This window comes from Hypomesus transpacificus, chromosome 22, assembly GCF_021917145.1.
Source record: "Hypomesus transpacificus isolate Combined female chromosome 22, fHypTra1, whole genome shotgun sequence".
Classification (NCBI taxonomy): Eukaryota; Metazoa; Chordata; class Actinopteri; order Osmeriformes; family Osmeridae; genus Hypomesus; species Hypomesus transpacificus.
The window spans coordinates 8,529,352-8,557,294 of record NC_061081.1 but is presented as its reverse complement, the minus strand read 5'-3'; the positions used below and the strand labels follow the sequence as shown (position 1 = coordinate 8,557,294).

The window sequence follows — 27,943 nt, the reverse complement described above, 5'->3', positions numbered from 1 at the left end:
TAATTTCGGTCTGTATCTGTTCAGTTATGGTTTCAAAAACAGTTGTGTGCTTGCAAGAACAATGTGATAACTGCCTCGAATGGAGCTATGTGGGGATGGAGGTAACCTACCTACGTGAGCATCCCCCTCCTCGCTTCAGCTTGCATCCCTCACTCCACGAACAAACTGTACTCTCTCTGTCTATGTTGAACCGGCTAGGAGGAGGGACCTAGTCGAGAGCTACGTGTGAAACGCGTTGAATTTAAATTGTCTACGCAAATATCAATTGCCATCTTCACCTGAAAACACACAGACCGTCGCCCGAGGAGCGTTTGTTGACATATTAAGTGTTTGATTCAACGTTATGTTGGCCGTAACCTTGTTAAGACCGTAGATTCAAAGCAGACAAACGTTAGCTTGACATCGACCACAGTAGTCGCGAACTGATTTAAGACGCCCTAAACTGAGCGGCTTTCGCGTTTCGCTTTTTTTTTTTTGAACTGGTCAGTTTTTTTCCATTGGTTTCGAAGCAATATTTTCTCTATTGGCAGTACAGAAGATTCCAACACAAAGAAAATATCGGAGTCAATATCGATTGGTAAGTTGTCTTACTGTACTGTTATATCTTGCTTCGTTGCCAGGGTATGTTGGTGCTCTAATTTCAGTCACATTTACAAGGCAAGGCTAACCTGAGGCTAATGCTGATGCTTGATTATTACTTACGCCTACCTCATTAATGGGTTATGGATGTTGGTGTATGTGTGGGTATATCTAGATAGATAGCTAGCTAGCTATATGGCTTGGTACAGTAGCTAAAGACGACAATTTTACTTGGGAGGTTTTTCAGTTATTCAGTCAGAACTAGTAACTACCGAGAGCTAGCTGCCAAAAATCGTTCTGCCAGATCACGTCGATTAACAAAGCAAACCTTATTCACCGACATATGCTACTTAAGTATTATTCTTAAGTAGCATAAATTAAGGAAATACTCCATTTATGGTGGGAGCTGTCTTGTTGTAGTAGACTTCCAGACTATGCGTTGTCTGTAATTATGACTTCATCACTCGATTTGTATTGCGGCACGTGCTGTGTAGAATAACAACAGAACTCATAAGTAAAGCCTCTTGAGTTGAGCACTGTGAGTACTATTACACAAAATATTGTTTGTGTTTTTATAATTTCCTTTATCATGCCTATGTGTTATATGGGAATAACAGTCTGGTATTGTGGTAAGCATCACTTTAATAAACTAGATGTTGCCTCTGTCTTCTTATGTTGCTGCATTGAATTTCACTGAGAGGTTGGAGAACGAACGTTAAAGACGCGCTTGGGTAAAACATTAACTCTTGCGTCCCCATGAATATTCTTAGCAGTCGGCTGAAACTGTTTGGAGCTCTACAGCACTAATGAGTCACTTTCATAACACGTTGTGCCATCAAACAGAATAATACTTATAACTAGGTATTACAATTGGAATAAGATGCTTTTATTTGGTTATTAGCTTTTAAATTGACCTAAAATCTAGAACCTTTAGGCCAGTACTAGGCCGGCAATTACAAAATTAAGCAATGAGCGCGCTAGAGGATTTGAACTAAGAGCTGTTGTAGAAAACATTGTAAACCCTGTCCGCATCTATTTTTTAAGAATGTTACAGGTTTTTGTATTCTAATGTACCTCAATCAAGGATGAGATAGTTACTACATTATAACTTTTGGGATCTACTCTTATGTACTGACAAAGCATAGCAACAAGATGAAACACTTATTGTTTTCACTTATTGTTTTTTGAAATCGTAAAACCAAGCACTAAAAATAAGCATTAGATCTACCTGTGTGTGTGTACTCTGTTTGTGTCTGTCTCTCCTCCCATAATACCATCCCCTCAGTTCGCCTTGTGTACCGTTTAGCTGTGCTCCCTGTGCCCTCTCCATAGGAGACCAGCTATTAAGAAGGAATCAGGGACATGTTATTCTGCACAATGTCCAGAGATGTCAGTTAGCCTCATCTTTGCTGCACTGTGGTTACAAACAACTGAAACCCCCACCTCACCCCCCGAGAAAAAGGGGGGTCAGTCAATTGTTTCCAGGAGCCGATACCTCGGAATATAAAAACACAAAAAGTACCAGTACATCAGATTCACTGTTAACAACACTCCCGTCCCCACGCCCAGCTGTGTTGGTCTTAATCCCAGTTATGCAATTCCCCTGTTAAAGTGGAAAAAAGGCTGACGGTAATTGTAAATGTACTTTTGCTGGTGTACACTAGGATACATGGGACTCCCCAGTGAGGGTCAGTTTCGGTGATGTTAAATGATCAAAGTTGTTCAAATGGACTTGTAACAAGATTATGTAACAGACTAGTATTGAAAATGATTTTATTAATGGACTCATAGACGCCCTTGATTTAACAACTGAATGAAAGTAAAAGTATGACGGTATATGACTTAACGGCCAAACCCAGGCCAAAAAAACGTGTTTGTTTTGGATGCGAGTCATGTTTGGCTGTCGATTAACATCTCACTGATAGGCCAGATAGAAACACTGACTTGGAGATATTGCTACCAGAAAAACCTGTATGCTGCATTGCTGCACTACATGTCAAGGAGATGGATAATGTATGCACATTGAAACAAGAAACCATTCTATCCGTTATGTGACACTTTACCCATGCTGTCACTGAAAACAGATTGACATGTAGTCCCTTTTCCTAGATCAAGTCATGTAGCCACTAGCCAGACATGTGCAGGGCAGGATTCCATCTTCCAAGTATTATACTCGAGCAGTCTGCTGAATGACCAAAACAGCATGTTACTAACAGCCGCTAGGTTAGGTCTTCCCTCTGCCGTGCTGGACTGAGGTGGCAGAAACCCTGTGCTTTTGGCAAAGAAAGCACCAAGCATTTTGACAAAAGAAATCCCTAGGGCAACGCTGTGATGAGATGATCCTCTGAGGTTAGGCCAATCATAGAGATCATTCTTTACTGGATTGTGGACTGAAATGCTCATTTCCCCATTAGCGTGTTTCCGTTTTAGTGTCTGTTTGTGGTCGGGTTGTTTGGCAATGTGGCAATGTGACTCCCTGTGATCAAATGGCTGGGGTTGTGCTGTGGCTTTGCTTCGTTGGCTATCGTAAAGCAGATGATCGATGAACACTGTGTGTGTTTTGTTAGGAAGCACCGCAAGAATCATTTTCTATGTCGACACTTCACCCTCATTAGTTTGAGCTGGAGTCATAGTGTCTGTGAGGTTTGGGGTTGAGGTAATATACAGGCCTAAATCTGTATTTGGCAGAGTGTGGTTGTTGCCCAGTTTTGGCCCTCGTATCCTCACGTGACTGTGTGTTTTACTGAGCATCAGTTACCTTGTTTTTAGCAGGGCGAGAGAGGGTCCTATTTTAATCAACTCATTGAAGATGAGAGCATACAGACTGATAGCCGAACATACCACACCCAACACCACTCAGAGTTAACCTGAGGGCTTGTTTACCATCTCACTGACTCACCAGGTTAGCAAACGTCTTTGCGAAAATGCGGTGAGTTTGTGCGCAATATCAAACTAAGGAGGTGAGTTAAAAGGAAAAATAGTGCTAGTCTATGTTTTCCCTTTCTTTCATATTTTGCATCTCATATGGGTCATTTAATTTCAAGGCAGCAGTGTATCTTCGGGAATAAGTCAACCATTTAATCAATGTCAATGTTTGCTGCGTGTAGCCTAAGTCAAGCAGTAAAGCATATCTCCGACAATGTAAACAAAGCATGTGTGATACACGTGTGAATCAAGTCCAACAAAAAAAGCTTATCCGCCTGAAATAGATGTTGTTTATGAGGCAACAGGGGAATTCAATCGTGAGAGAGAAAGCCTTGCGTACACCATGCAGGGCTAGGTGGGAGAGGGTGAGGACGGGCCGCGGAGTGACGGTCGACAGCTGTGTGTGTCAGTTGCTGTTTGGCCCAGCTTGTGTTACTGAATGAGACCACAGAAGAAGAATAGGGCGGGGATCCCAAATGGTGCTTCTAGTCAAGCGCATGTAAAGGCATCTGTCCAATTCATCAAGTCAGGCATGCTTACTTACCAGGCCAACAGCAGTCATTCGGAGGCGGTGTTATTCTATGGTGTTTCTTCCCAGTTTGTGTCTGTGTGCTCCCACTGTGTCCCCCTCTCTGAGCAGGGGGTTCCACAGCCCGGCCCCAGATCAGGCCCAGCAGTAAAGTGGATTAATTAACCGCACAACCAAGACCATTGCCCTGGATTAAGGGTCGGTTTAATCGGGGTGCCAGCATACTGAGTGAATTTAGACGATCATGCAGGTCAACTGTGGCGCCCAGCTCACTGATGTTGTTGGCAGTTCTCTGAAACACTTAACCGTCGTCATGGTGTCTACTTTGTCCTCAATTTCTCAAGGTAGGGGAATCAAGTGAGTTGTGGAGTGTTCCTGCTCAGTTGTGGCAGTGATGGGTTTATAGTGTGATTGGAGATGTGTTTACCAGTAAGGCTGCAGACCCATAATGGCATGAAGCATGGAAGTTTGTACATGTAAATATCCGTTGTGTCCAGTGCTAGGTGGGCAGTAGACTTTGGCAGGGCCCAGGTGGATGGCCCCTCACTCCCCACCCCCCTTGTGTGCGGGTGTGTCAATGTACACGACACATAATGAGTGTGTGTTCTCTGGATGCTTCCAGAGCATGACGTTTGGTTGACCTTATTCGGCTCAAGTGACTCCCATCCCCCATCTCCATGTCTGAAGTTCGTTAGTCTGACCTACTTTTTACTGAACTCGGCACAACTCGGCTGAAAAACAAGTAGATCTTTTTTTTCTCTTTTTGCGTTAGATATTTCAGAGCCTCAGGCTATTATGTTTTCTCCTAGAATCGATGGGGCGCCTATTTAACACCCTCTCCCCTCCCCCTCCCACAACCAAACACCCATCATTGTTTCACAGCCTGACCAGAACAAAGTGGAGTTTTCCTAAGGTTACCATCCCCATTATGATGCCTGATGTGTACATTGCATGTCCCTGAGAGGGGGGGGGTCACAGCTGAGCTTGTTCACAGCTTAGCCTCGCTACTGTTCCCCCCCACAATGACTCTACACAACACAGTACAACATGTGTGAGCAGTGATGATGCCAATTACTCTGCTAAGCCGCCATAAGGCCTTGTCCCTGTGTCGGGATTTTGGACTCTACAAACTCAGTCAACCAGTAGCGCCGCGGTGTGGGTGTGGTCTCTCTCGCCAGTACTCGGCCATTCTGATCTGTTTTTTCCCTGTGCTGTCCTTTGGCATATTAGGTTTCAGAAGTGCAAATCGCAGGACTGGACATGGCTTCCAGTGGAATTTTCCACTTCCCAGATTCAGACAGCAGCCTTTGTTTCTTGTGTGTGTGTGTGTGTGTGTGTGGGGGGGGTTCTCACTACAAGGCCCTGTAAACTGGCCAGCAGCACAGTTGTGTGTGTGGGGGGGGGGGGGTTGTTGCGAAATACAGCAAACATTAAGCTGTTTCGGAACAGGCGAGAGCGTGTAAGCTTGAGAGCGACACAGTGAGAGGAAAGAATGTGCAACAGACAGCACAGCCAACTCTGACCAAAGTTGTGAAAATCGGGTTTGTTTTTGTTTTCAAACTGAGAGACATTTCCAAACACGGGGGTCAGGAGGTGCCAAGGAGGACAGAGATGAGTAGGGTTTCTGATAGCATGCCATGGTGAGCGGCTTTCAAAGCAGTGATAGTTTGCAGTAAAAATACATTAATGACCGTTTAATGTGACATCATGGGTCTACCTACTAAGTCACATGTGTTGTATGCCTTCATCAATCAGTTACAACATTCTGTAAAAGTTTTTTTTTATGTCTACATTTCACCATTCTTCCTGTTATTTGTCTTAGTCACGGTTACTCAGTTATCAAATAGCCATGCAGCTACAGTGACACAATTTAACAAAATGACAAGAAGAGGGTGAAAGGTGAACTTCAGTTTGTCGGCGTCACAGACCTGCTGATCAGTCCCTCACCGTAGAGGGACTATTGATCGCTGGTAAGAACTGGATAAGATCTCAGTGGGGAAAGCAGATGATCTATATGTTTTGGTCTCAATGTCAGGTTCACTGCTTTTCTGCCCTCAGTGGGGGTTGTGGAGTCCAGCATGTTGTTGACTACACGCTGTAGAGTTAGGCTGCTCTGTAAGGTGGACTGGATCTACCGTGTCCCAGTTGTGCATGCGATGGGAGATGACTGGAATGAAGGATCCAGTGAGCTGGTCTCTGGAGCAGCTGGGGTGTTACTGGAATGAAGGATCCAGTGAGCTGGTCTCTGGAGCAGCTGGGGTGTTACTGGAATGAAGGATCCAGTGAGCTGGTCTCTGGAGCAGCTGGGGTGTTACTGGAATGATGGATCCAGTGAGCTGGTCTCTGGAGCAGCTGGGGTGTTACTGGAATGATGGATCCAGTGAGCTGGTCTCTGGAGCAGCTGGGGTGTTACTGGAATGATGGATCCAGTGAGCTGGTCTCTGGAGCAGCTGGGGTGTTCTAAGTCCCAGCTCCAGTGTCCATGTCGTGGACACGTGGAGTCGGGGTTGCTTTACAGTCTTAAATGCGTCCAGGGCAGAACTGGATCCCTCGGATCACAGGGAGCCCCCTCTCCCCACCCCCCTCCACACCACCACCTCTCATATCGGGTAGAGCGGTACAGCAAACCCACCATCATCAGGCGCTTTATGATTTGAGAAGTGGTGGGTTTGTGTCAGGAGAAAAAAAGGGGTTGATTTGATAAGAGCCTTTTAGGAGCCTATGTGGTTGCTGGCTAGAGAGGGGGGTTAATAAAGATGCCATTGTGTTCCAACAACTGTGTCAGATTGAATAAAGAAGATCATTTGTCATTGCTGAGAGGCTGCAGCAAACCACATCCAGACCCACAGTTCTGTCAAGAACATGTTGAGATTCTCCTGAATTCACAGGAGCCTATATGTTACATTGTTAATTTTTTGACCCGATTGAACTATCCTAACTTTAGCTTTTTATATTAGTAATGTAATGAGGGGGAGGGGGGGGTTATTTTGCAGCATAATCTTGGTTAAAACAACCAGTTTTTTTATGCAAACTCAGTTACATTTCTCCTCCCTTTTTGCCTCAATAACATGCACAATGCACACCACCTACTGCAGGGCTATTGAGGCCACACCCTCAGCATGCACTGTGCATTCCTCCATCACATGCACAGGTAATTTCTAGAATCATGCACACTACAGCAGGACTATTGAAGCCATACTATTTCATTTAAGCCCAAGGACTACGTCCATTCCCCCCCAAAAAGTAAAACATGTCTTAATAAAATCCCTTCTGATTCTGATTTTTTGTAAATTCTGAAAAACATTTTTATTAGTTGGCAAACATCACCAAACAAATGTTTTATGTTTGTATAAATTAACCCAAATTTCCAATGAATTCCATACATTTTCCAATTAATACGTCAAGTGAATATTTCCCAATCTTAACTTCCCATGGAAAGTTTCCAGAAATTTACCGGAAATGTTCCGTCCCATACCAACCCTAATTGTCATCATCCTCATGAACTCTACACTTTCCTATTATGTCATTAAGATTTTGGAGTGTTTGGACATCTGCTCGCCACAGGTTCTTCTCTGGAGACAGGTTCTGCTGGGAAATGACCAAGAGGTGCTTCAAACTGTGTTCTGGATAAGGTTTGCCTCACTTCCCTGTGCAAACACTGTGATGTGTAGTGATGTGTAGATCTCTGTCTAACTTCTGATGGCAGGCCTGTAAGGGCAAAGAATTTAGACTTGAGTTGTGGCTGAAACAAAGGGCTGGTATTCTACACCAGAAAGGTTTCACTTTCGTGTTGAGTGGTAATGACCTTTCCAGGCCTGGGCCTGCATATCTTTCAGCTGAGGTCCGGGTTATCCAAAGCCTCACCCTTTCCAGTTTCCAAGCCAGTGGCTGAACACCATCTGCCTGTGTAGAAAAGGCTACCTGTTCTGACACATCATGTGGAGCGAGGTGTCAGCTGTTCTCTATCTGCTTGTCTGTTGAAACCCTTCTGCCTACGAGCCTCATGGAACTCCTCCTATGCGAGGGCCGGCGTGCTGAAATGCCGACGGCAGTGTGGCTACGCCAGGGCGGAGGGCGATCGCGGTCCACTCCGTCTGAAATGACGGAGCCAGCTGCATTGTGCCCGTACACTGCAGTCTGACTGCAGGGCCCATGTACTATACCGGACCACCAACCCTGTAGGGCTATATATCTTTTGTTACTCCTCCTCCCCACCTCTCTGTTCACCCTTCTCTCTCTCTCCCCCTCCCCCCGCGTCCTCTCCTCATGCCTGTGTTGGGCTGGTTTTACCACTGCTGTTTCATGAGCACACGGCCGTCCCTTTCTCACGTACCGTAGCTTCCTGAAGGAGCCGTCGTACAGTGGACAGCAGGCCGCCCCGCCGCTCCCGGCCTCTCCCAGGTCCAACCTCTCACTCAGTGTTTACATCTCACGTAGAGCCCCCTAACCACTGCTGGGACCAGCGGCGTGCTCACACTCGCTCTCATTTCCTAGGAATGTGGTGACACCAGCCCCCAGCGGGTTACGCAAGAGGGAGGGAGGGAGGGAGGGAGGGAGGGAGGAGGGGAGGGAGAGGGGAGGGAGGATGGGTTGGGAGCAGAACGGAGCGAGGGAGAAGGGGTAGGAAGGTCGAACATCTGCCGTCCGACTTCTGGCTTTGTCAGGCGTTAGCCAGTTCATGGAGTCTGCATGAAGGCTCTCCTGTTCTAGTCATATAACTGGATTAGGAATAATGTTGCCTCAGTGTAGGAATAGCCTCCATCAGCTTCACTCAATGCAAAAAGGCAAACGTATCCTGACCATCAGTAGATGCTACCTGTGCCTTAGTGCAGGGCCAGCTCTGTTGGACTGTGTGATGGAGGCCGAGGTTTCGTCTGTGGCGACAGGGAAGCTGTTCTGTTAGTTTGTATCCCACCTCCCTCTTTCTGGTATCCAGTCAGGCGTGCGACTGGGTTTGTTGTGTCCTGAGAGGCTCCTTCAGTCTAAAACAGCAGCAGGCAGAGAGGTATTTATAGACTGTGTGGAACCAGCAGGCAGAACCAGGCTGTTTAGGAATGAGCTGAGGATGTTCCGGTGCTTTCCTCCAGACTATGGGAGACTGGTAGGGAAGTTAAGGTGCTTTCCACCGGGTGACAATAAGTGTCTCAGTGACTCTTTTGTTGGTGTGAAATTCTCATAAATACTCACGTCATGAGGTCATAACAGGACGATGTTTGTTTTGTTCAGGTTTGTGTGTGTTCAACGTTTGCCCTCATTGAGTCGACAGGGACTGTGGCCGTTTTCATAGCAGCCTGCCCCGCTCCCTGACAGGGACCTGCCTCTCCTTCCTGCCTCCGTTCCCCTCGTGAATGAGCCGTCCTTTCTCCCTGGACCTCCAGGAGAGATGGGCTGAGAGACATCCCGTTGACGACATTGATGCACTGCAGAGAGAGGAGGGAGGGAGGGGGTGGGGGGGGGTGGGGAGGGGGGCTTTTGAGTCTCAATAGCTGACATAGAGCATCAACAGAACAAAGTTCGTTTTAGGGTTTTCTTTTTGAGGGGGAAGGAGGCAGGGGGGGGGGGGGTTGCCTCTGTGGGCTTATTGTGTGACTAACTTGCGGACGCTCCCGGTTTCACACGGTGAGACACCTTGACATGCCTGGTTGTTTACCCAAGCAGGCTAGTGTTACCTCAGCAACGAGGCACATCCTGGACCCCTGGACTCAGCGAATCTTGATATGGCAGGGGAGGGGGAGGGGGAGGGAGAGGGGGAGGGGGCCGGCAGAAGGGCTACGGGGGGGCTGTGCTGTTCTGCATGAGGAGGGAGTATGAGGTAGAGGAGAATAGAAGTCACCTTGGGTTCCGTCCTTAGGAGATTGGGAAGTCCCTGGTGTGGCTCCATGCAGGCTATGTCATGTCATCATAGATTGTCCGGTGGTGTGCGTTGTACATAGGATGTCAGCTATTTTGACAGTTGGCCTTCCAGGTTTTCAGATTGGCCCTGAGGCGTGTGAAACGCCCTTCTAGTCTGATCCTAGTTGGGGGGGGGGGTTTCTGCATAAAAACACATTTGTAATGAGTCCACTAAGTAAAGTAGCTCCAAGACCATTAACAGCCCAGTTATTTAAAAGCTGAAGGAACCATTTTCTCTTCCTGACAGTCTGATGCAGCTTAACAATAACAACATACGCCCTTCAAGTCATGGGAGCACCTACATGGCGTTGATTGATGGTATCTGAATGCCGCCCTTCCCTCCCTCCCCCTCCTCCCCTCCCCCTGCCTCCACACCCCTCCCTCCCCCTCCTCCCCTCCCCCTGCCTCCACACCCCTCCCTCCTCCCCTCCCCCTGCCTCCACACCCCTCCCTCCTCCCCTCCCCCTGCCCCCCCCCTGCCTCCGCACCCCTCCCTCCACACCCCTCCCCCTGCCCCCTCCCCCTGCCTCCACACCCCTCCCTCCTCCCCTCCCCCTGCCTCCACACCCCTGCCCCCTCCCCCTGCCTCCACACCCCTCCCTCCACACCCCTCCCCCTGCCCCCTCCCCCTGCCCCCTCCCCCTGCCTCCACACCCCTCCCTCCTCCCCTCCCCCTGCCCCCCCCCCCCTGCCTCCGCACCCCTCCCTCCACACCCCTCCCCCTGCCCCCTCCCCCTGACTCCACACCCTTCCCTCCTCCCCTCCCCCTGCCTCCACACCCCTGCCCCCTCCCCCTGCCTCCACACCCCTCCCTCCACACCCCTCCCCCTGCCCCCTCCCCCTGCCTCCACACCCCTCCCTCCTCCCCTCCCCCTGCCTCCACACCCCTGCCCCCTCCCCCTGCCTCCACACCCCTCCCTCCACACCCCTGCCTCCTAGGCCTTGGAGACCGCCCAGCAGCAGGGTTTATCCCTTAGCTGGATTGCGTAACCGCGCGTGGCGCTGGCAGCTCCAACAGAAACTGCTTTGTCTCCAAACAGCAGCTCTGGGCCAGGAGGGGGGAGGGGTAGTTAGTCAAGAGAAGGATCGCAGAGGGAGAGAGTACCGGAGCAAGATCCGGTAGATGACCCACAACAAACAAGTCCAGTCTTTCACTGATGGAAGTCAAGCCTGTCTAGGATGTCTAGCTTGGCTAGGATGAGGGGGTTGTATAGACTGCACTGAGAGTTTCAGACTCGGTGATCCTTCCACCTGGAACGGCAGCAAAATGAAGCCAAGTCTTTCAGCTCTGTCAATCTCAGGTATTTCTCTTACTGGGTCAAACATGTCGAAATGTCCTTGGGGATCCATGGAGGTGGATCGGTGAATTGCCTGCGAGCAGGTCTGGGTTCAGCAGACTCAGTAGGCTGCTCCAGAGAGATTGTGTGAGTCTGTGTGCCGGGCTGTGTGCCTGACTTCACGCCCACAGGAATTTGTGTGTCAAAGGGCCATGTGGATGTGGTTGAGATAACCTCACTCTGTTTTGGTAGACAGACAGGCGAGAGAGACAGAGGGAGAGAGAGACAGAGGGAGAGAGAGAGGGAGTGAGGGGGAGAGAGGGGCGCAGAGGACGAGAGACCCTAGGAAGACAGCAAGATGGGGGGTCGCGGAAAGGCAGAGTAAGAGAGGGGACATGGGAGAGGAAGAGAGGGCAGGTCTTGGCTGTGAGCCATGTCACGCTGGGGGGGGCTGTGGTAGCGCCGAGCGGAGCCAACGAGAGCGCTGCTCTGTTTACCACTACCCACCAGCTAGCGGCTGGGCTGCTGGGGGACAGAGCGCTGTGTTTGTTATTGCTGCCCAGGCGTGTGTGAGGGAGGGGGGTGGCTGACTGAGCGGGGGGGAAACATCACTCCCTCCTCCCTCCCCCTCCGCTTCTGCCAAACTCTGCCCTGAACCACAGCCACTCTGAGGTATAGATTCGTTTCAGCCCTGCAACATGAAGGCACCACAAGGGTGAGTGTGTGTGTGTGTGTGTGTGTTGCAGAAGCGTTCCATAGCCTTCTGAAGTAAACAGTGCTTATCGCTGGCCCTGTCAGCTGGCTTGGGTGTGCAGGGAGAAGTAAAGCCTAACCGTGTGTGTGTGTGTGTGTGTGTGAGAGAGAGAGTGTCTCAAGAGAGTGGCTGTGTATGTGTGTGGCCGTGTATGTGAGCGAGTGAAAGAAAGGTGAGAGAGGGGGGGGGGGAGATCCAGCAGGCTCTCAGTGCAACAGAACAGCCATTCTTGTCGTCCTCCGCTCCTCTTCTGAGAGCGGGCATGTCCAGACATTCCCCTTCTAGTGGGAGGGAACCTGAGACAGTGAAACACACACTCCCCGGGAGCCAGTGGGCTTTGTGTTCAAAGCGTGGCTGAGAGACGAGAGGACATTCCCCTCGAATCCTGCTGCCTGGGCCGCCCTGCTGGCGTCACGTACAGTGTGTCTGACCTCTGCTGGGTCTCTGTCCTAACCATGTGTTGGTCCTACATAAACAAAGAGGCAGCCGTCTTCCGGAGGAGGCCGCGCTACGATAGCAATCTGTTTCCCATTGACTTCTAGGAAAAGAGACAGGCTGTTCATGTAACCTTGCAAATGCAGATCAATGTCACCACACAGATGTGTTTGGTATTGCTGGCTTCCCACAGTACCAGCGGCATAAACATGACATCGTTAGGTTCTTCTTATCCATTGATCCATGGGAGGGGGGTTGAGTCTCTCCCTGGGAAGCAGCACTGTCTGATTTAAACCCTGTTTTCAGTGCTGCTGGTTTCTTTGCAAAGCAGACTTTGTGGAAGTGTTTGTTGCCCCCTGGGATGAATAATGTGAGAGAGTGAAACCTACGTCATCATACGCTATTTGTAGGAAAACTGGTGCAAATCTTTTTTGCTGGTAGGTTAGGTCATATGAAAGTGGGCTCTCCTATCACCAGGCCCTTTATCGACCCAGCTTTCCACTGTTGTCATGGTTACTAGTCATGCCACTTCTATCATTCCGTTACAGTCTAATGTCTCTCCCTCCCCTCTTTTTTTCCCCTCCTTTTCTCCCTCTTCCCTTCCTCCCTCTCTCTCTCTCTCTCTCTCTCTCTCTCTCTCTCTCCATCTTTCTCTCTCTCTCTCCCTCCCCCTCTCTCTCTCTCTCTCTCTCTCTCTCTCTTTCTCTCTCTCCAGGATATCCATGAGCTCTGACTTCCAACACTACAGTTTCAGGATGCCTAATATAGGGTTCCAGAACCTTCCCCTCAACATCTACATTGTGGTGTTTGGGACGGCCATCTTTGTTTTCATCCTCAGCCTCCTCTTTTGCTGCTACCTCATCAGGTAAGATCTACATCGGGCTGATGGCCGGTTTTAGACAAGCTGTTTGTTTAGTGTTGAAGGCCCATCGCCACAAGCGCCATAGTCTTCATTCTACTATTACATTTTTGATTGAGTTTGCATAGTCAAGCAGCGTCCAATCAGATGCTTGACTCCCCTCCCCCTATCTAACCTGAACGGACACCAGCATGTTACCCAAGAACATGAGGAGCCAGGGAGTTGTATTAGAACTGTGTACTGGAGGGGGGGAGGGGGGGAAGGGGGGGGCTTAGTTTGCACTGGTAGAAGATGTTCAAAAGCAGCTCGGCCTCGTGAGTACAGGGCGAGCGTGGAGGTGGTGTGGGCAGGGGGCGCTTCTGGGAAGGCTCCTTCATCTCCTGTGCCAGGTCCAAGGGACTGTGTCCTTCATCACGCTCTCTTTGAAGACCTGAGCTGCTTTCAGAGAAGGGTTCCAGCCTACGGTACAGTTATGCTAAATGAACGATACACACCCTACAGAAAGGCCTGTGTTGGAAGTGATTAAATTGTTTCTGAAATTGTGAAAATGACATTTTTACCATAACCCTAATCTGTGATTTGGTTCAGAACAAAGGTCACGCACATCATTTATGAAGTTATTAACTGTTCTTTGATGGCTTGGATGACAGTAACTGTAATTTTTTTAATCAAATTTGGTTACTTCTTCTCCATTTTTTGGGGGTCAATAGGATCAACAGAACAGTTTGGAGAATGTCTATACAATTGCTGACTTGATAATCTGAACAAAGAAATCCCACCACAAGGCCTCTTGACTGCTAAAACTAATAATTTCAAAGCTGCTTCTCCTCATTAGCGATCCCATGACCCTCCCAGACTGGAAGAGGCTCACGTCGTACCTCTCACCAACACTGTCCACTCCATGTTTACCTCCAGATCAGTGGCTACTCAGTGAAGCCACTAGTTTAGATATTTGATCTAAATGTAGTCCTAACCTCACGTGTATCACTGTGAGGTTATTGAATCAGAGTTGAGCAAGAGCAGCTTCATGTATTGAAATCCTCATGAGAAAACAGCTATGGTTTAAGTCCCAACCTTCTATAGAAGCTAGCTGTTTCCACAGGATAAGACACTGGAAATCTGATTGGGCCTCTGTGGTCCAATCACAATTGTCCAGACCATTGTTGCCGTGCTAGGTAGCGGGGGTGTGGTCATCCCCTAGCAGCAGTAGGCAGTAGAAATAACTTGCAACTGTGAAGCATCTCTTACCTAATGCAGTGAGAAGCAGCATCTCTCAGACACATTCACCCCATCCCACCCACCCTAGCCCGCCCAGCCGGGACTACGGTAAGTGTGTTTCTGCTTACTGTCACTCTTTTTGTGTCCCCCCCCCCCCCCCCCCCCCCCCCCCCCCCTTAAATATGAACTGTATGAAAATGATTCAGTGTCACGATTCATGAACATGTTCAAAGGTGGCCGGATTATCAAGTCAATTCATAGCAATACGAGACACGACACAAGAACAAAAGGCTTCTAAAGATGCAGTCTCCCTTGAATGCTTCCCTTAATCACATAAGCCATCACACACACACAGAACTCTCATTTTGGAGGCCTACTTAACTCAGACTCGATCCAGTCATAGGCTCTCAACAGAGAGACAAATAGCCTGGGGGAGAGAGGCGAGGGAGGGATGAGGGGAGGAAGGGATGTGTGCAGAGAAAGGCAAATGGAGCGAGCTGGAGTAGACATGTGAATACACACCTTCCCGGACAAAGGTAAACACACACGCACTCAAGCGTGTGCGGCCGAGCGTCACAGCTACCCTCAACAGTCCACACACGCGTGTGAAATGAGTCCTATGACAGGCAGACGTTGGGGAGTGTTTGTGTAGGATGTCGAAGGAAAACGAGTACACCTGTAAATACCTCAAAGACATCTCCACAGTTATATAGACATATAGCTTATAGACATTCTACTGAGTTTTAACCTGTGTGATGCCTGTGTATTTTAAGCAGGTTAACAAGAGCACATACAATACAACGTTTATTTAGCTCTAAATACACATCAATCCCTCCCAGAACGATAAGCGTGTATATGGACTCCATCTCCTGGCTGTGTTGGCCCGTCAGGGGTGAAGGGCAACCCCTCCCACCCCCTCCCTCCTGGGAGGACCACACCTCACCCATCACCTGGCCCCCTCCCTCCTGGGAGGCCTTACGTTCTTACCTGCTGCTCTCGTACAGAACATCAGTTTCTCTCTCCTAGACTGTGCTGTCTGTTTCACAGATCCCTCTCAAACTGCTACGAGAGGTTAAGCTTACTTGTAATGGAGGTAAATCTCAACAAAACCATGTTTATGTACGTCTTTTTCTTTCTGCATTGTCTGTTTCTTTTTCATTCTTTCTCTCTCTTCTCTCTTCTCTCATGTCAGTCTCCTCCCCCTCGTTCTTGAGCTACGCTATCTTCTCCCTCTGTTTTCAAGCCCAACTTGATTTAGTCTGTACAAACTTTTATTTTTCACATGTAATGATCGTGTAAATACCTTGAAAGAAATGGTAGTAAGCTGTTTTGCTTCCCATTCACACATACCTTTAGATTTTGTGTGTGTGTGTGGAATAGAGAAGGGGGGGCAGGTGGTTATGCATCGGAGAGGAAAGGAAGGGGTGGTAGTGTTACAGAGGTCAGAGGTCAGTGTCATTGGGTTCAGGGCCAGCACGGCTCCCTCAAACCTCTCCCTAAAACAGGCGCAGTCTAACAACGTGCGCGGTGCCATTTCACCATAAAATGAGACAGAAGCCCAATACTGTCAGAGCAATGCCAAGTAGCATGAGAGCCCGCTGTGCTGATAGGAACATGACTTGTGAAGTTGGTTCAGTCCAGTAGCCCTTAACCAGGAACAGGCTACATGTCTGATCAACTCATACATTGACCTCTGTTCTAAAACCCAAGGAGGTTCAGCTTTTGCACGGAAAGCACATTTTTCACAACAATCACTTTTTATGACTTACCAAATGCATGTAGGCTCCCAATGAGTCTGTTACCCGACAGGTCGTGAGGTCTTTGGCATGGCTGGAGAAAATGAACTCAAACAAACCTCTCCATGTCATGTCTGAGCAAGCAGACTTCACAGCTTTTCTTAATGCCCCCCCCCCCCACTTGGTGGAAACAGACTGTAGCACTTTGTTATTGACCATAGTGAAGATGATATTATAGCACTATTGTTTCAGAATAAGGTTTTCTACTTTGCTCTAAGTGTTTTTCCTTTCTCCTCTTGTTAAGGCAGGTTTCTTATGCCATGACATTTGAAGACATTGTAAGATCTTCTGGTGGTTTCCTCTACTAATGTAGAGGTGCTGTGTTTTCTGTGATCCCCCAGGTTACGGCATCAGGCCCACAAGGAGTTGTACGCCTACAAACAAGTAAGCAGTCCATTTCTCTGTAGCACACACACACACACTCTCTTTGTCTCTCATCATCACACACACACACACACTCTCTTTGTCTCTCATCACACACACACACACACACTCTCTTTGTCTCTCATCACACACACACACACACACTCTCTTTGTCTCTCATCACACACACACACACACACACACTCTCTTTGTCTCTCATCACACACACACACACACACTCTCTTTGTCTCTCATCACACACACACACACACACTCTCTTTGTCTCTCATCACACACACACACACACACTCTCTTTGTCTCTCATCACACACACACACACACACTCTCTTTGTCTCTCATCACACACACACACACACACTCTCTTTGTCTCTCATCACACACACACACACACACTCTCTTTGTCTCTCATCACACACACACACACACACTCTCTTTGTCTCTCATCACACACACACACACACACTCTCTTTGTCTCTCATCACACACACACACACACACTCTCTTTGTCTCTCATCACACACACACACACACACTCTCTTTGTCTCTCATCACACACACACACACACACTCTCTTTGTCTCTCATCACACACACACACACACACTCTCTTTGTCTCTCATCACACACACACACACACACTCTCTTTGTCTCTCATCACACACACACACACACACACACACTCTCTTTGTCTCTCATCACACACACACACACACACTCTCTTTGTCTCTCATCACACACACACACACACACTCTCTTTGTCTCTCATCACACACACACACACACACTCTCTTTGTCTCTCATCACACACACACACACACACTCTCTTTGTCTCTCATCACACACACACACACACACTCTCTTTGTCTCTCATCACACACACACACACACACTCTCTTTGTCTCTCATCACACACACACACACACACTCTCTTTGTCTCTCATCACACACACACACACACACTCTCTTTGTCTCTCATCACACACACACACACACACTCTCTTTGTCTCTCATCACACACACACACACACACTCTCTTTGTCTCTCATCACACACACACACACACACTCTCTTTGTCTCTCATCACACACACACACACACACTCTCTTTGTCTCTCATCACACACACACACACACACTCTCTTTGTCTCTCATCACACACACACACACACACTCTCTTTGTCTCTCATCACACACACACACACACACTCTCTTTGTCTCTCATCACACACACACACACACACTCTCTTTCCCAGTCTTTCTCCAAAGGTGACTAGATGAAGGCGTTAGTCTAGACAGTCACACTCCAGACACACATGGGTTTCCATTTCACGTCACTCTACAGCCCAGCCCAGCAGAATGGCTCTCCAGCCTTCCCCTAAAGATAGATGTGCTTACATCAATACAGAATGTACCGGCTACATTTACCACCCGCCTATGAGGAGGAGGTGGGGGGGTACATACTATATCACATCTGGGACTTAATTCAGTTTAAATACATGTATATACTGTATGCCATATAGTTAGCCTCTGTGTCCAGACAGGAAGCTCATTTGGGGGGGGGGGGGGGGGGGGGGGGGGGGGGGGGGGGGGGGGGGAGTCAGAAGCTCCCATGGCACTTGGCACTCACTGTATGAAGGCAGTGCCGGCAAAGTAATATGTTCATCAAAGTGGAGCACTTCATTTGGGTTGACTAATGGTGACTTTTTTCTCTGTCTTTATCGCGCAGGTTATACAGAAAGAAAAAGTGAAAGAGTTAAACTTGCATGAGGTAAGTTGCCTGCCATGTCTCAGTTTTTCTGCTGCATATGTTGAGTGGTGTGGTGTTTGGATGCTCCCAGAGGGCTCGGAGTGGACGTCCTGTCCGTCTGTGGACGAGGGCCACACACACTAGTTGGAATGGATCAGTCCTGACAAGGCCTGCCATGATCTGGCAGATCTGAAAACATGTTTTGCCGACAGCCATGTGAAAAGGCCATTTGATGTTCATACGTCCAGAGATTTCCTGAAAGTGCCACGGACTTGTCATGTGCCCTAGAAAGCTTGGAGTTTTACAGTTTTGACTGAAAGCATACTGTGTCCCTGGCATACCTTGTTGTTCCCATGAGTTATTTTGCGCTCCACAACGTGAAACTAACACCTCTGGCTAAAGTTAGCAGGGCCGTGTGTCAACGCCAGTGCAAGCGCTCCACCGTCAGTGTGTTCGTCAGCTCCAGGTGTCTGTTACATCCACAACTCACCCAGAGTCAGTGTGCATCGCTGCCCTGGTGGACCTTCCTGAAACACCACTCGCCTTTCAGCACCGCCGTGCTAATGAAAAGTAGCCTGCATGCTAGGTGGGATGTTAGGCTAAACCTCAGAGCTCACTCTCTGGCCTGGTATTTCGCACAGCCAGGAGCTAACCCCCCCCCCCCCCCCCCCCCCCCCCCCCGCGCGCTGTTATTAGCTCTGAGAGGGCTCTACAGTCTGTTACACACACTTTAATGCTAGCCCCGGGTACTGACCCATTTTTGGGAGGGAACCATTCCAAAAGAAAAAAACATCGCTATATTACTTTGGATTTAGCCTTGTGCAGCAAAACTGTACTTCAATCCTTTATCAAGCTCGTCTGTTAGGAGCTATAAATGTAGAGAGACGATGATGTACACTGTAAATCATACCGTACAACAGTACAGACCTGCTATGGATCATCAATCTCCTAGAGGAATCATCAGCTCAGAACATGGTCTCTGTAAGCCTGTTTATTGAATGTGCAATACTGCACTGGTTGCTTTTTCCTGACACGTTTACTGGTCTGTGTCAGTTGAAACTACGACCCCCACACGAGTGATGACTTTGTGTGTGTACGTGCACGTGTGTGTGTGTAATTTGCTCCGTGCGACTTCTCCTCCCATCCCAGTACGTCCAGGTGGCTGATGGCTAGCTCGGCTGGAAGACAGCTGACTCATCAACCCTGCTGACAGACAGAAGGGGCTGGTCACCTCTGACAGCCACAACCATGGTGGTGGAGCATGTCTTACCACACACACACACACACCACCCCAGCCCCTTACCCCGGATTGACCTCACGATACACACCCTCCTCTCACATGTACCCAGGAAATCTTGCGTGCTTTCACATGAGAGCTGGTATAAGCCCCCGCTAAAGCAAGGCTATGGAGTTTTGTCAACTGGATTGAGGGAGAATTTGCATCTTTGCAAACCTGATCCAAACTAAGATGAGCTGGTTTGCAGGAGGGGGGAGGAGGGGGGGGGGGGGCAGAAGACCAGTTTTCCTTCAGGCTCTGGAGCCAGCTGTTGTGTTCGCTCTATTTCACAGGAACGAGGCGCATATTGCATAACCACGGAGGTGCACCAAGGATGAGACAGAATTCTCAACAGGGCAAAAATTATTTTTGGCCTCTGAAATAAATAGGAACAATACATCTAATGAACCGTGAGCAGCAACTCCACAGTTACAGAATCCCCTTTCCTGCCTCGCCACCGCTCTTACATGACTCTGATGCAGCACGCTGTGCTAACCTCACTGACAGAGCCGAGGAAGTGTCGTGAGTGTCCCCCTATCTCGCCATCTCTTTCTGTCCCCCCCCCTCTCTCTCTCACCCTCTCTATCATGTTCTCTGACTGAACTCATTATGTGGCTTTTTATAGGCTGGCTCTTTATTTCGGTCTCTCCGCTGGCGAGAGCAGGCGTGATGTTTTTCCTCAGGAGAATGTCGTGGCCGTGGTCTGGGTCTCTGTACTGGGCACAGTTGTCAGAACCAGCGACATTCAAGAGAGAGAATGAAGAAGGAGGCAAGACAGGAACAGTCGTTACAGAAACACTCATTCTGTCATCACAAAGGCACCTCTGTGTTTTTCAGTGTGTTTCACAATACTAAGGAAGATTTGTTTTTCCCCCCAGGTCAAATCCTGCCATCTTCCCACAGTGATGTCATTGCTTACGTGAGCTCCAGAAAAAGTTTTCTAGAAAATAAGTATATATAATAAGTGACAGGCGTGGAAGTCGACCAGCTGTCGCTGTCAGTGTCTCTCTCTCTGGGGAGAGAATGTGTACTGCCAGGGTGTCTTTGGAGAGAGTGTGTCTACAGCCAGGGTGTCTTTGGAGAGTGTGTCTACAGCCAGGGTGTCTTTGGAGAGAGTGTGTCTATTGCCAGGGTGTCTTTGGAGAGAGTGTGTCTATTGCCAGGGTGTCTTTGGAGAGAGTGTCTACAGCCAGGGTGTCTTTGGAGAGAGTGTGTCTATTGCCAGGGTGTCTTTGGAGAGAGTGTCTACAGCCAGGGTGTCTTTGGAGAGAGTGTCTACAGCCAGGGTGTCTTTGGAGAGAGTGTGTCTACAGCCAGGGTGTCTTTGGAGAGAGTGTGTCTATTGCCAAGGCATTGAAAAGAACTGTGGCATTGACTTAGTGAGGATAGCGAGGCAGGATTCAACAGAGAGTCTTGTTCTCTTGTTCTCCCGGAGTCACCTGGGAGAAGCTCCAGAGCCTGGGCCGCCATGCTTTCACCTGTGCTCCTGAGCAGCAGTGTGTTGGCAACAGGGAGGAGGCCTCTCTGCTGCTCCTGCAGGTAGCCTCACCTGTTTGTGATGTCACAGTATGGAACAACGAGTACAATCGTCTGGTTTTTAAATGTCAGGTGTTAAGATGTAGCTAAGACTCAGATCAGGAACAATACACTTCAGTGGTGTCAGAACAGAAAGAGCAAGTGGAAACAGATGGTAACAGTGGACCTCTTACACACACACACACACACACACACACACACACCCAGTCTGGTCAGCCGAATGGAGTCTGCCCTTCGGCCACTGCTTATGTCACTGTCTTCTCCATTGTGTCTGACTGCGAGAAGTTTAACACCCAACTCACACTATGCACACTGTCTACCCACCCACAATGTGCCCTATTGTCACATTCTGGATGTAGAATGTCTCAGCACTGTCACACACACACCCAGCGTTAGTAGGAATTGTGAGAGCTCCAGCCACGTTTGCCACGGTCTCTATTCAGCTTCGATGGGACTTTTACACTATAGCAAAGTGTTGAATGGGGCTGGCACAATTGGCGTATTGTCGTATAGACAGTCTGAAAATAGTAGTTTCACACATTGAAGCTGGATATGTCATTTTGACTGACAGGACTCAGCTACTGAGAGGATGTAGTGATGGTCCCCCCTGCTGGGTTTGACCCCTCAGCCTCCCTCCGTCTGGTCCTGGAGAAAACACTAGAGGAAGACACTCGTTTGTTTCCACAGGAAAGCGGTCCTGGGTCTTTGAATAAAGCCATCCAAAAAACAAGCAGGCTTTTTAGGCCCTGAAGCCCTGACCAAGGAAGCACCCGGGGCCTCATCACACCTTAGTTTACAGTACCTCCCTCACTCCCCTTTCCCCCTCCCTGTCTCTCTCCCTGTGGGTTGTTATTGTGACTTCCTGGGTGGTGTTGGTGTCACCTCTGTGGCAGCGCAGGCCCGGGGGGCTCAACATGGTAGAACCGGGCCAGACCGGTTTTGGGAGAGGAGATACGAGGAGCTGGTTCAGACTGGTTTCCGCCTGGACGTTTCTTGGCACTGGTGTGTCAAGCTGAGGATGATTTGTGTGTGTGCATATTTCAGTTTCATTTTTAGATTTACATATTATGTCACAAATGAGTCAGTGGGCTTTGTTAAATAAATCACACCCTGTGTGTGTGTGTGTGTGTGCGTGTGTGTTGGTTACATAACACATATCTGAACAGCACCGAGCGCTCCCTCACACAAGCCTGCTCACACATCAGAGGCATGTGTAAGGACAGACTTTCTTAACAACAAACTGTTCTGTTGCTTCAGCGTTTCTACAGTCTGCCATGCTGATGCTCTCTTTTTCTCTCTCTCTCTCTCTCTCTCTCTCTCTCTCTCTCTCTCTCTCTCTCTCTCTCTCTCTCTCTGTCTCTCTCTCTCTATCTGTCTCTTTCACTGTCTCTCTCTCTCGGTCTGTCTCTCTCTCCCAGATATGTGCAGTGTGCTTGGAGGAGTTCAAACAGAAGGATGAGCTGGGGATTTGCCCGTGCAAACACGCCTTTCACAGGAAGTAAGTACTGACACTGTCCCGTCCCGTCAACAACCACCCTGGGTACACACGCACGACACACACAGCCTCATCAACACACACAGCCTCATCAACACACACAGCCTCATCAACACACACAGCCTCATCAACACACACAGCCTTATCAACACACACAGCCTTATCAACACACACAGCCTTATCAACACACACAGCCTCATCAACACACACAGCCTTATCAACACACACAGCCTTATCAACACACACAGCCTTATCAACACACACAGCCTCATCAACACACACAGCCTTATCAACACACACAGCCTTATCAACAGACACAGCCTTATCAACACAGGGGTATGTGTGTCTGTGGTATGAGTGTTACTCCCGCTCACACCACAAAAACACAGACACGTTTGTGGAGTTCCATCCCAACATTTGACAGTGTGATTATAGGCAACAACAACACATCGTGTGAGCTGGCTTTGTCCATGACGTCAAAAAGATCCCATAGAGATAATATTATTATTATTATGAGTGCGTCAAACATCTTGGGCGGTTTGGTTTGTCTGGAACACAAAGTCAAAGAATAGACCCAGTCTGATTTGTTTTGATTTCAAATGTTGTTCATTTCCGTCAGACTAGGCATGGGAAGTGCATTGCTGCCTTGCGCCTAAACAACAACTCAGTTGGTATTTGCAAAAGGGAAATGATGTGTTTCTTTACACAAAGAAGTGGTTTCGTGAGATCACAAGTGGTCACTCGAGACACATTCTGATGCCAGGCGTGAACTGACATCCTCAAAGCTGTCCGCTTTAGGATTGGGACAACCAAGGTGCATGTTAATGCCAGGTGGAAACAGAGCCAGAGAGTGAAAAGGAATGAGACAAAGTGGATGTGTGAGAGAGGTCAACAATGGAGGACTTGATGGATTGGGAGTCTCTGAAAAGGAGGGGCCAACTCAATCCCACCCAACCCCCACCTCCTCTGTGACCCCCCTCCCTCTTAAACCCATCCCCCCCTCACGTCTCAGCCCGTCACCTCAGTGACCAGCGCGCCAGAAATAGCCTGGACCGGCCCTAAATAATTCACCAGCAGAGAGCTCGCAAGTGTGTCGCTCTGAGTCATAGCTGTGGCTGATTGGCCAGACCTGGTTCCATGTAGCCCTCTCGCTCCTCAGCCCCTCTCTCCTCATCCCTTCTCTCCTCATCCCCTGTCTCCTAATCCCCTGTCTCCTCATCCCCTGTCTCCTCATCCCCTCTCCCCTCATTCCCTCTCTCCTCATTCCCTCTCTCCTCATCCCCTCTCCTCATTCCCTCTCTCCTCATTCCCTCTCTCCTCATCCCCTCTCTCCTCATTCCCTCTCTCTTCATCCCCTCTCCTCATTCCCTCTCTCCTCATTCCCTCTCTCCTCATTCCCTCTCTCCTCATCCCCTCTCTCCTCATCCCCTCTCTTTGCTGCATGTCACCCCCCCCCCTTCTCTCCCTTGCCTTTCCTGTCACCGTTTACTGTCACTGTTCAATAAAGCATGAAAATGCAGACAACATCAACAAAAAATCTCTCCCCCGTGTCCCCTCTGTCCCATCTGTCTCTCTTCACTGTCTCTCCGTTTGTCTGTGTCTCATTGTCTCCCTCTCTCCCTCCAGGTGCCTCATCAAGTGGTTGGAGGTGAGAAAGGTGTGCCCGCTGTGCAACATGCCCGTCCTGCAGCTGGCCCAGCAGGCCGGCACCTTGGACGCAGCCGTGGCCATACCGCAGCCTCTGCCCCAGCTGCCTCTGCCCCAGCAGCCTCTGGCCCAGCTGCCTCTGCCCCAGCAGCCTCTGCCAGGCGTGGAGAACTTGGTGTAGCACACACATACCTACTACATCGACACACCCACTCAACACACCCTCACCTGTACAGGTACACGTGTATGTGAGTGTGGTCGGACATGAGGAGTGGACGGCGCTCTGCAGACACCCAGCAGCCTGGCGTCTCCAACTCCACGTACTCCACCTCTGTTCGCTGCCTTTGTAAAGTCACAAAATCGAAACGATTTGACGGCAACTGATCATTTTTGGTGTCTTATTTTGATGACGTTTTTTTGGGGACGATGGAAGGAGAGCTGTCCCAGTTCTGACTGAGGTCACTCTGTTTCCCAACCAAAGCACTTTTCTGGGGACACCAGCGCAAGACGAATGAAAGACACAAAGTCAGACAACTACGACAGTGAAATGGAAATGGCTGCATTTTTTTCTTTCTTTTTTTTTACATAACTTTTGTTGTTGTTGTTTTTAACGAGCACTTTATAAGAAGTCAACCTTGATTGCTTGTGAGGAGAGTAGTAGCAAGGTTATATTTTATTAAGATTAGCTTTTCTTTTATGTGTACAGAGCCACATGAATTTTCATTTGTAGTTGTGTGGACTTTTTTTTTTACTGAGAAAATATCTTAAAAGGGACAATAGCCTTCAAATCAACGTCTGGAAACACATTAGATGCTTAGAACCACACCATCCTAAAGACCAGATACTCCTTCACACTTACACCCCCCCCCCCCCTTCCTGCACAAAACAAGTCAACTGATTACTGAAGGCTTGTGTGTGTGGAGTGTTGGTGTGTTTTGTGAGAAGAGCACTAAGCCTAGTTAACCTCGGGTCATGGTGCCCACTTAAATGTGAACATAGAGGTCAATGTGCCTAGAAGGCCACTGACTCCTCCCCCACCCTCATACGAATGCTCTGCAGATTGGTACTCACAGCTCGGTGTGTGTGAGTGTGTCTTTGACAGTGTGGCCACGGTCATTTCAGTAGAGCCAGGCCATGTACTAATATGCCCTGAGAATGATGATGTGACAACCATGCCATTAAGAATCCCCCCCCCCCCCCCTGCTCCTCTGTGGGCCCCTCACTCTATTGAGACACTAGGAACAGCATGTCATCTGCATCAATGCTGATGTTAAACAAATGGTTAGAATGAGCTTGGCTAAGAGAAATGTAACATTCGTGACTAGTTTGGAAAACCCATCTGTACTTGGACAGTTCAAACGTCACTGTCCTCTGAAGTTGTTTCAGTTGCCTGTAAATCTCGGTTCCATCCAGGAACCTGATCTCTACACCGTTCTAAACAAGGGTGCCATGTTAACAGTAAACGTACCTGGTCACACCGTGTGTGTGTGTGTGTGAGAGAGTGCTGCATATCCCATCCACACGTCAGTCAACACACGCTAGGAGCGTCCTGGCTCCAGTCACTTCCTGTCTTAATGCGAACAGGAAATGGAGAAACCCGACACCCTGCGTCTGCGGCACTCCTCGGCCCTGCAGCCAATCAGCAGCCTTGTTTATTGTTACGTAAGTGAAGGTTTAGTATCGCTCCCAGCCACAGTGCTCTTGAAGTGTGAGTCATGGGTTTAGCAGTCAGTGAATGTCAGAACCCATAGTTAAAGGTTGCTTGTTTTGTGATGCGATTCAGCGTACAGCCCACTAGCAGAACTGTGAGCTGTTCCATTAGCACAACCACCAGTGTTCCTCTTTGGATGGGCAGAAAAGGAAATCACTGAACAAAACCAACTCTTAATCTTACACCTAATAAAAAGCATTTATACATATTTGTACAGTGCACATATGTACACGTTGCCAAATGTTGAGATAGATCTCTCAGATCTGAGATCTCGTCAGGCCCAAGTCTATATTTAGTTACCAAATACCTCGATTGCACTTAGAATGTTGTGAGGTCCTGAAGTAAAAAAATATACATATATACATATATAAGCCAAACACTATGCAAATCAGAAACTACAACCTGTGGTTGTTGGTGTCAACTGTGGTGTTGGTTAAATAATAACCCATGATCAAGGTTCTTAAAAAGAACATGGTTCTGGCCTTTAGCTTAGTTGTAGGTGAGTATTCTGACCTTGTACCGTAGGAGTTAGCTGTATGAGTTAGCTGTATGAGTTAGCTGTTTGTTTGACTGGTCCTAAAACGTGTCAGAAATCATGCTGCCCTCAGCATATCATTGTCCCCAGCCCAGCACACCTCTTTGTACTGTTAGCACTGACACAAGGACCGTGCTAATGACCAGAACACAGAACTGAACACACACACACAGGGAGAGATGAACGTGAGGCAAGTTATAGTGAGGCAGCACTTTCATTCATTCTCTCGTCACAAAGTGTAGCTATTTTAGAGGCCTTATTCTGGGCTTTTCCCTCACCCTTTATGTGTTAGTCCCACACAGAGCATTATGAAACTGGACCCTACTATGAAACAGGTCATTTGTGTGAATGTCCTTTTGCCCTATTCCTAACCCAGGCAGGTGCAGGCTGCTAAACTGTGAAGGCCACAGACTAGATCAAGGTGAGAGGTCATGGCCATGATTAGTGTCACATAATACTTAAAACGACATTGCAACTTTCCCTAAAAGAACTCAAGCCAAATATTGGATTTTTGAACAGGGCTGAATGGTGATCGAAGCTGTGTTGTTGGTTACTCTCAGAATGGACAGGGCCTTTTTCACTACGGCCTTCTCAGTGCTAAGAGTCATACAGCCATGTACCGAACAGTTGTTTTTTGTGTTTTAAGATGGACATCCACAAACAGTTGGAGAGCGTGATAGCTCAAATTGCCAGACAAGAGATTGCAGAGTTCTAGATTAATAACTCATTAAACACTTATACGAAGCCTCAGTGAAAAGACCTGCCCCTACTTTCTGGAACATCATAAAGTATGGCCTGGTTACAGATGAACAGTTGTAGAGTAGTATTTGTTCCAAATGGGTGAAAAAAGAGAACAAATTTAGCAGGGAAGTGGATTTTTTTATTTTACTTTTGCTTTACTCATGCGTGTGTTGTATGTCAATGTTTGTGATGAAACAGTCCTGTAGTTGACCAGAGAATGGAGTTCAAAAAGAAAAAAGTTTGAAATCACTCAACGTTGTTTGTATGTGTGAGTGACTTACCGGTTAACTATGTTTCAGTAGAGTTGTATCTCTGCCATACTATTTATCACTAAGTATATTGCAGATTTGATTGAACAAACAGACTGATATTTATTGTCCATTCCCTAGCCCACCTGTCAAGCAGTGTACAGTATTTGGACTGCCAACCCTGCCACCTTCTAAACCTGAACACAGCCAGTCTTAAAGCTCCACCCCAAACTCAAGGTTCTGCAACTGAATGTACAGTTAGGATAGGATGTGCAGTTAAAACAGGCGGGTTGAAATGTGAATTGCGTGCATGTGATTTTGACGACTACTGAAGTCCCAGTTGTTGTCTAAAAGAGAGTCA

General features: G+C 48.3%; 1 protein-coding gene across 4 annotated transcripts; it reads left to right on the top strand.

Moving 5' to 3' along the window:
- The first annotated feature begins 161 nt into the window (after positions 1–161).
- rnf24 (ring finger protein 24) lies at positions 162–27,943 on the top strand. 4 transcript variants are annotated; one of them, XM_047044327.1, is made up of 6 exons: positions 162–577; positions 13,107–13,256; positions 16,606–16,648; positions 18,373–18,414; positions 22,624–22,703; positions 24,327–27,943. In XM_047044327.1, the coding sequence occupies exons 2-6, from the start codon at positions 13,114–13,116 to the stop codon at positions 24,526–24,528; spliced, it is 510 nt and encodes a 169-aa protein (XP_046900283.1). In that variant the 5' UTR covers positions 162–577; positions 13,107–13,113; the 3' UTR covers positions 24,529–27,943. The 4 variants fall into 4 exon arrangements, with proteins under 4 accessions (XP_046900283.1, XP_046900284.1, XP_046900285.1 ...); XM_047044328.1 differs by lacking the exon at positions 162–577 and adding an exon at positions 3,020–4,377; XM_047044329.1 differs by lacking the exon at positions 162–577 and adding an exon at positions 10,931–11,226.

Coding starts and splice junctions, on each gene's coding strand:
- rnf24 (XM_047044326.1), top strand. Junction 13,257..16,605: donor TTTTGCTGCTACCTCATCAG/GTAAGATCTACA, acceptor GTGATCCCCCAG/GTTACGGCATCAGGCCCACA. Junction 16,649..18,372: donor AGTTGTACGCCTACAAACAA/GTAAGCAGTCCA, acceptor TTTATCGCGCAG/GTTATACAGAAAGAAAAAGT.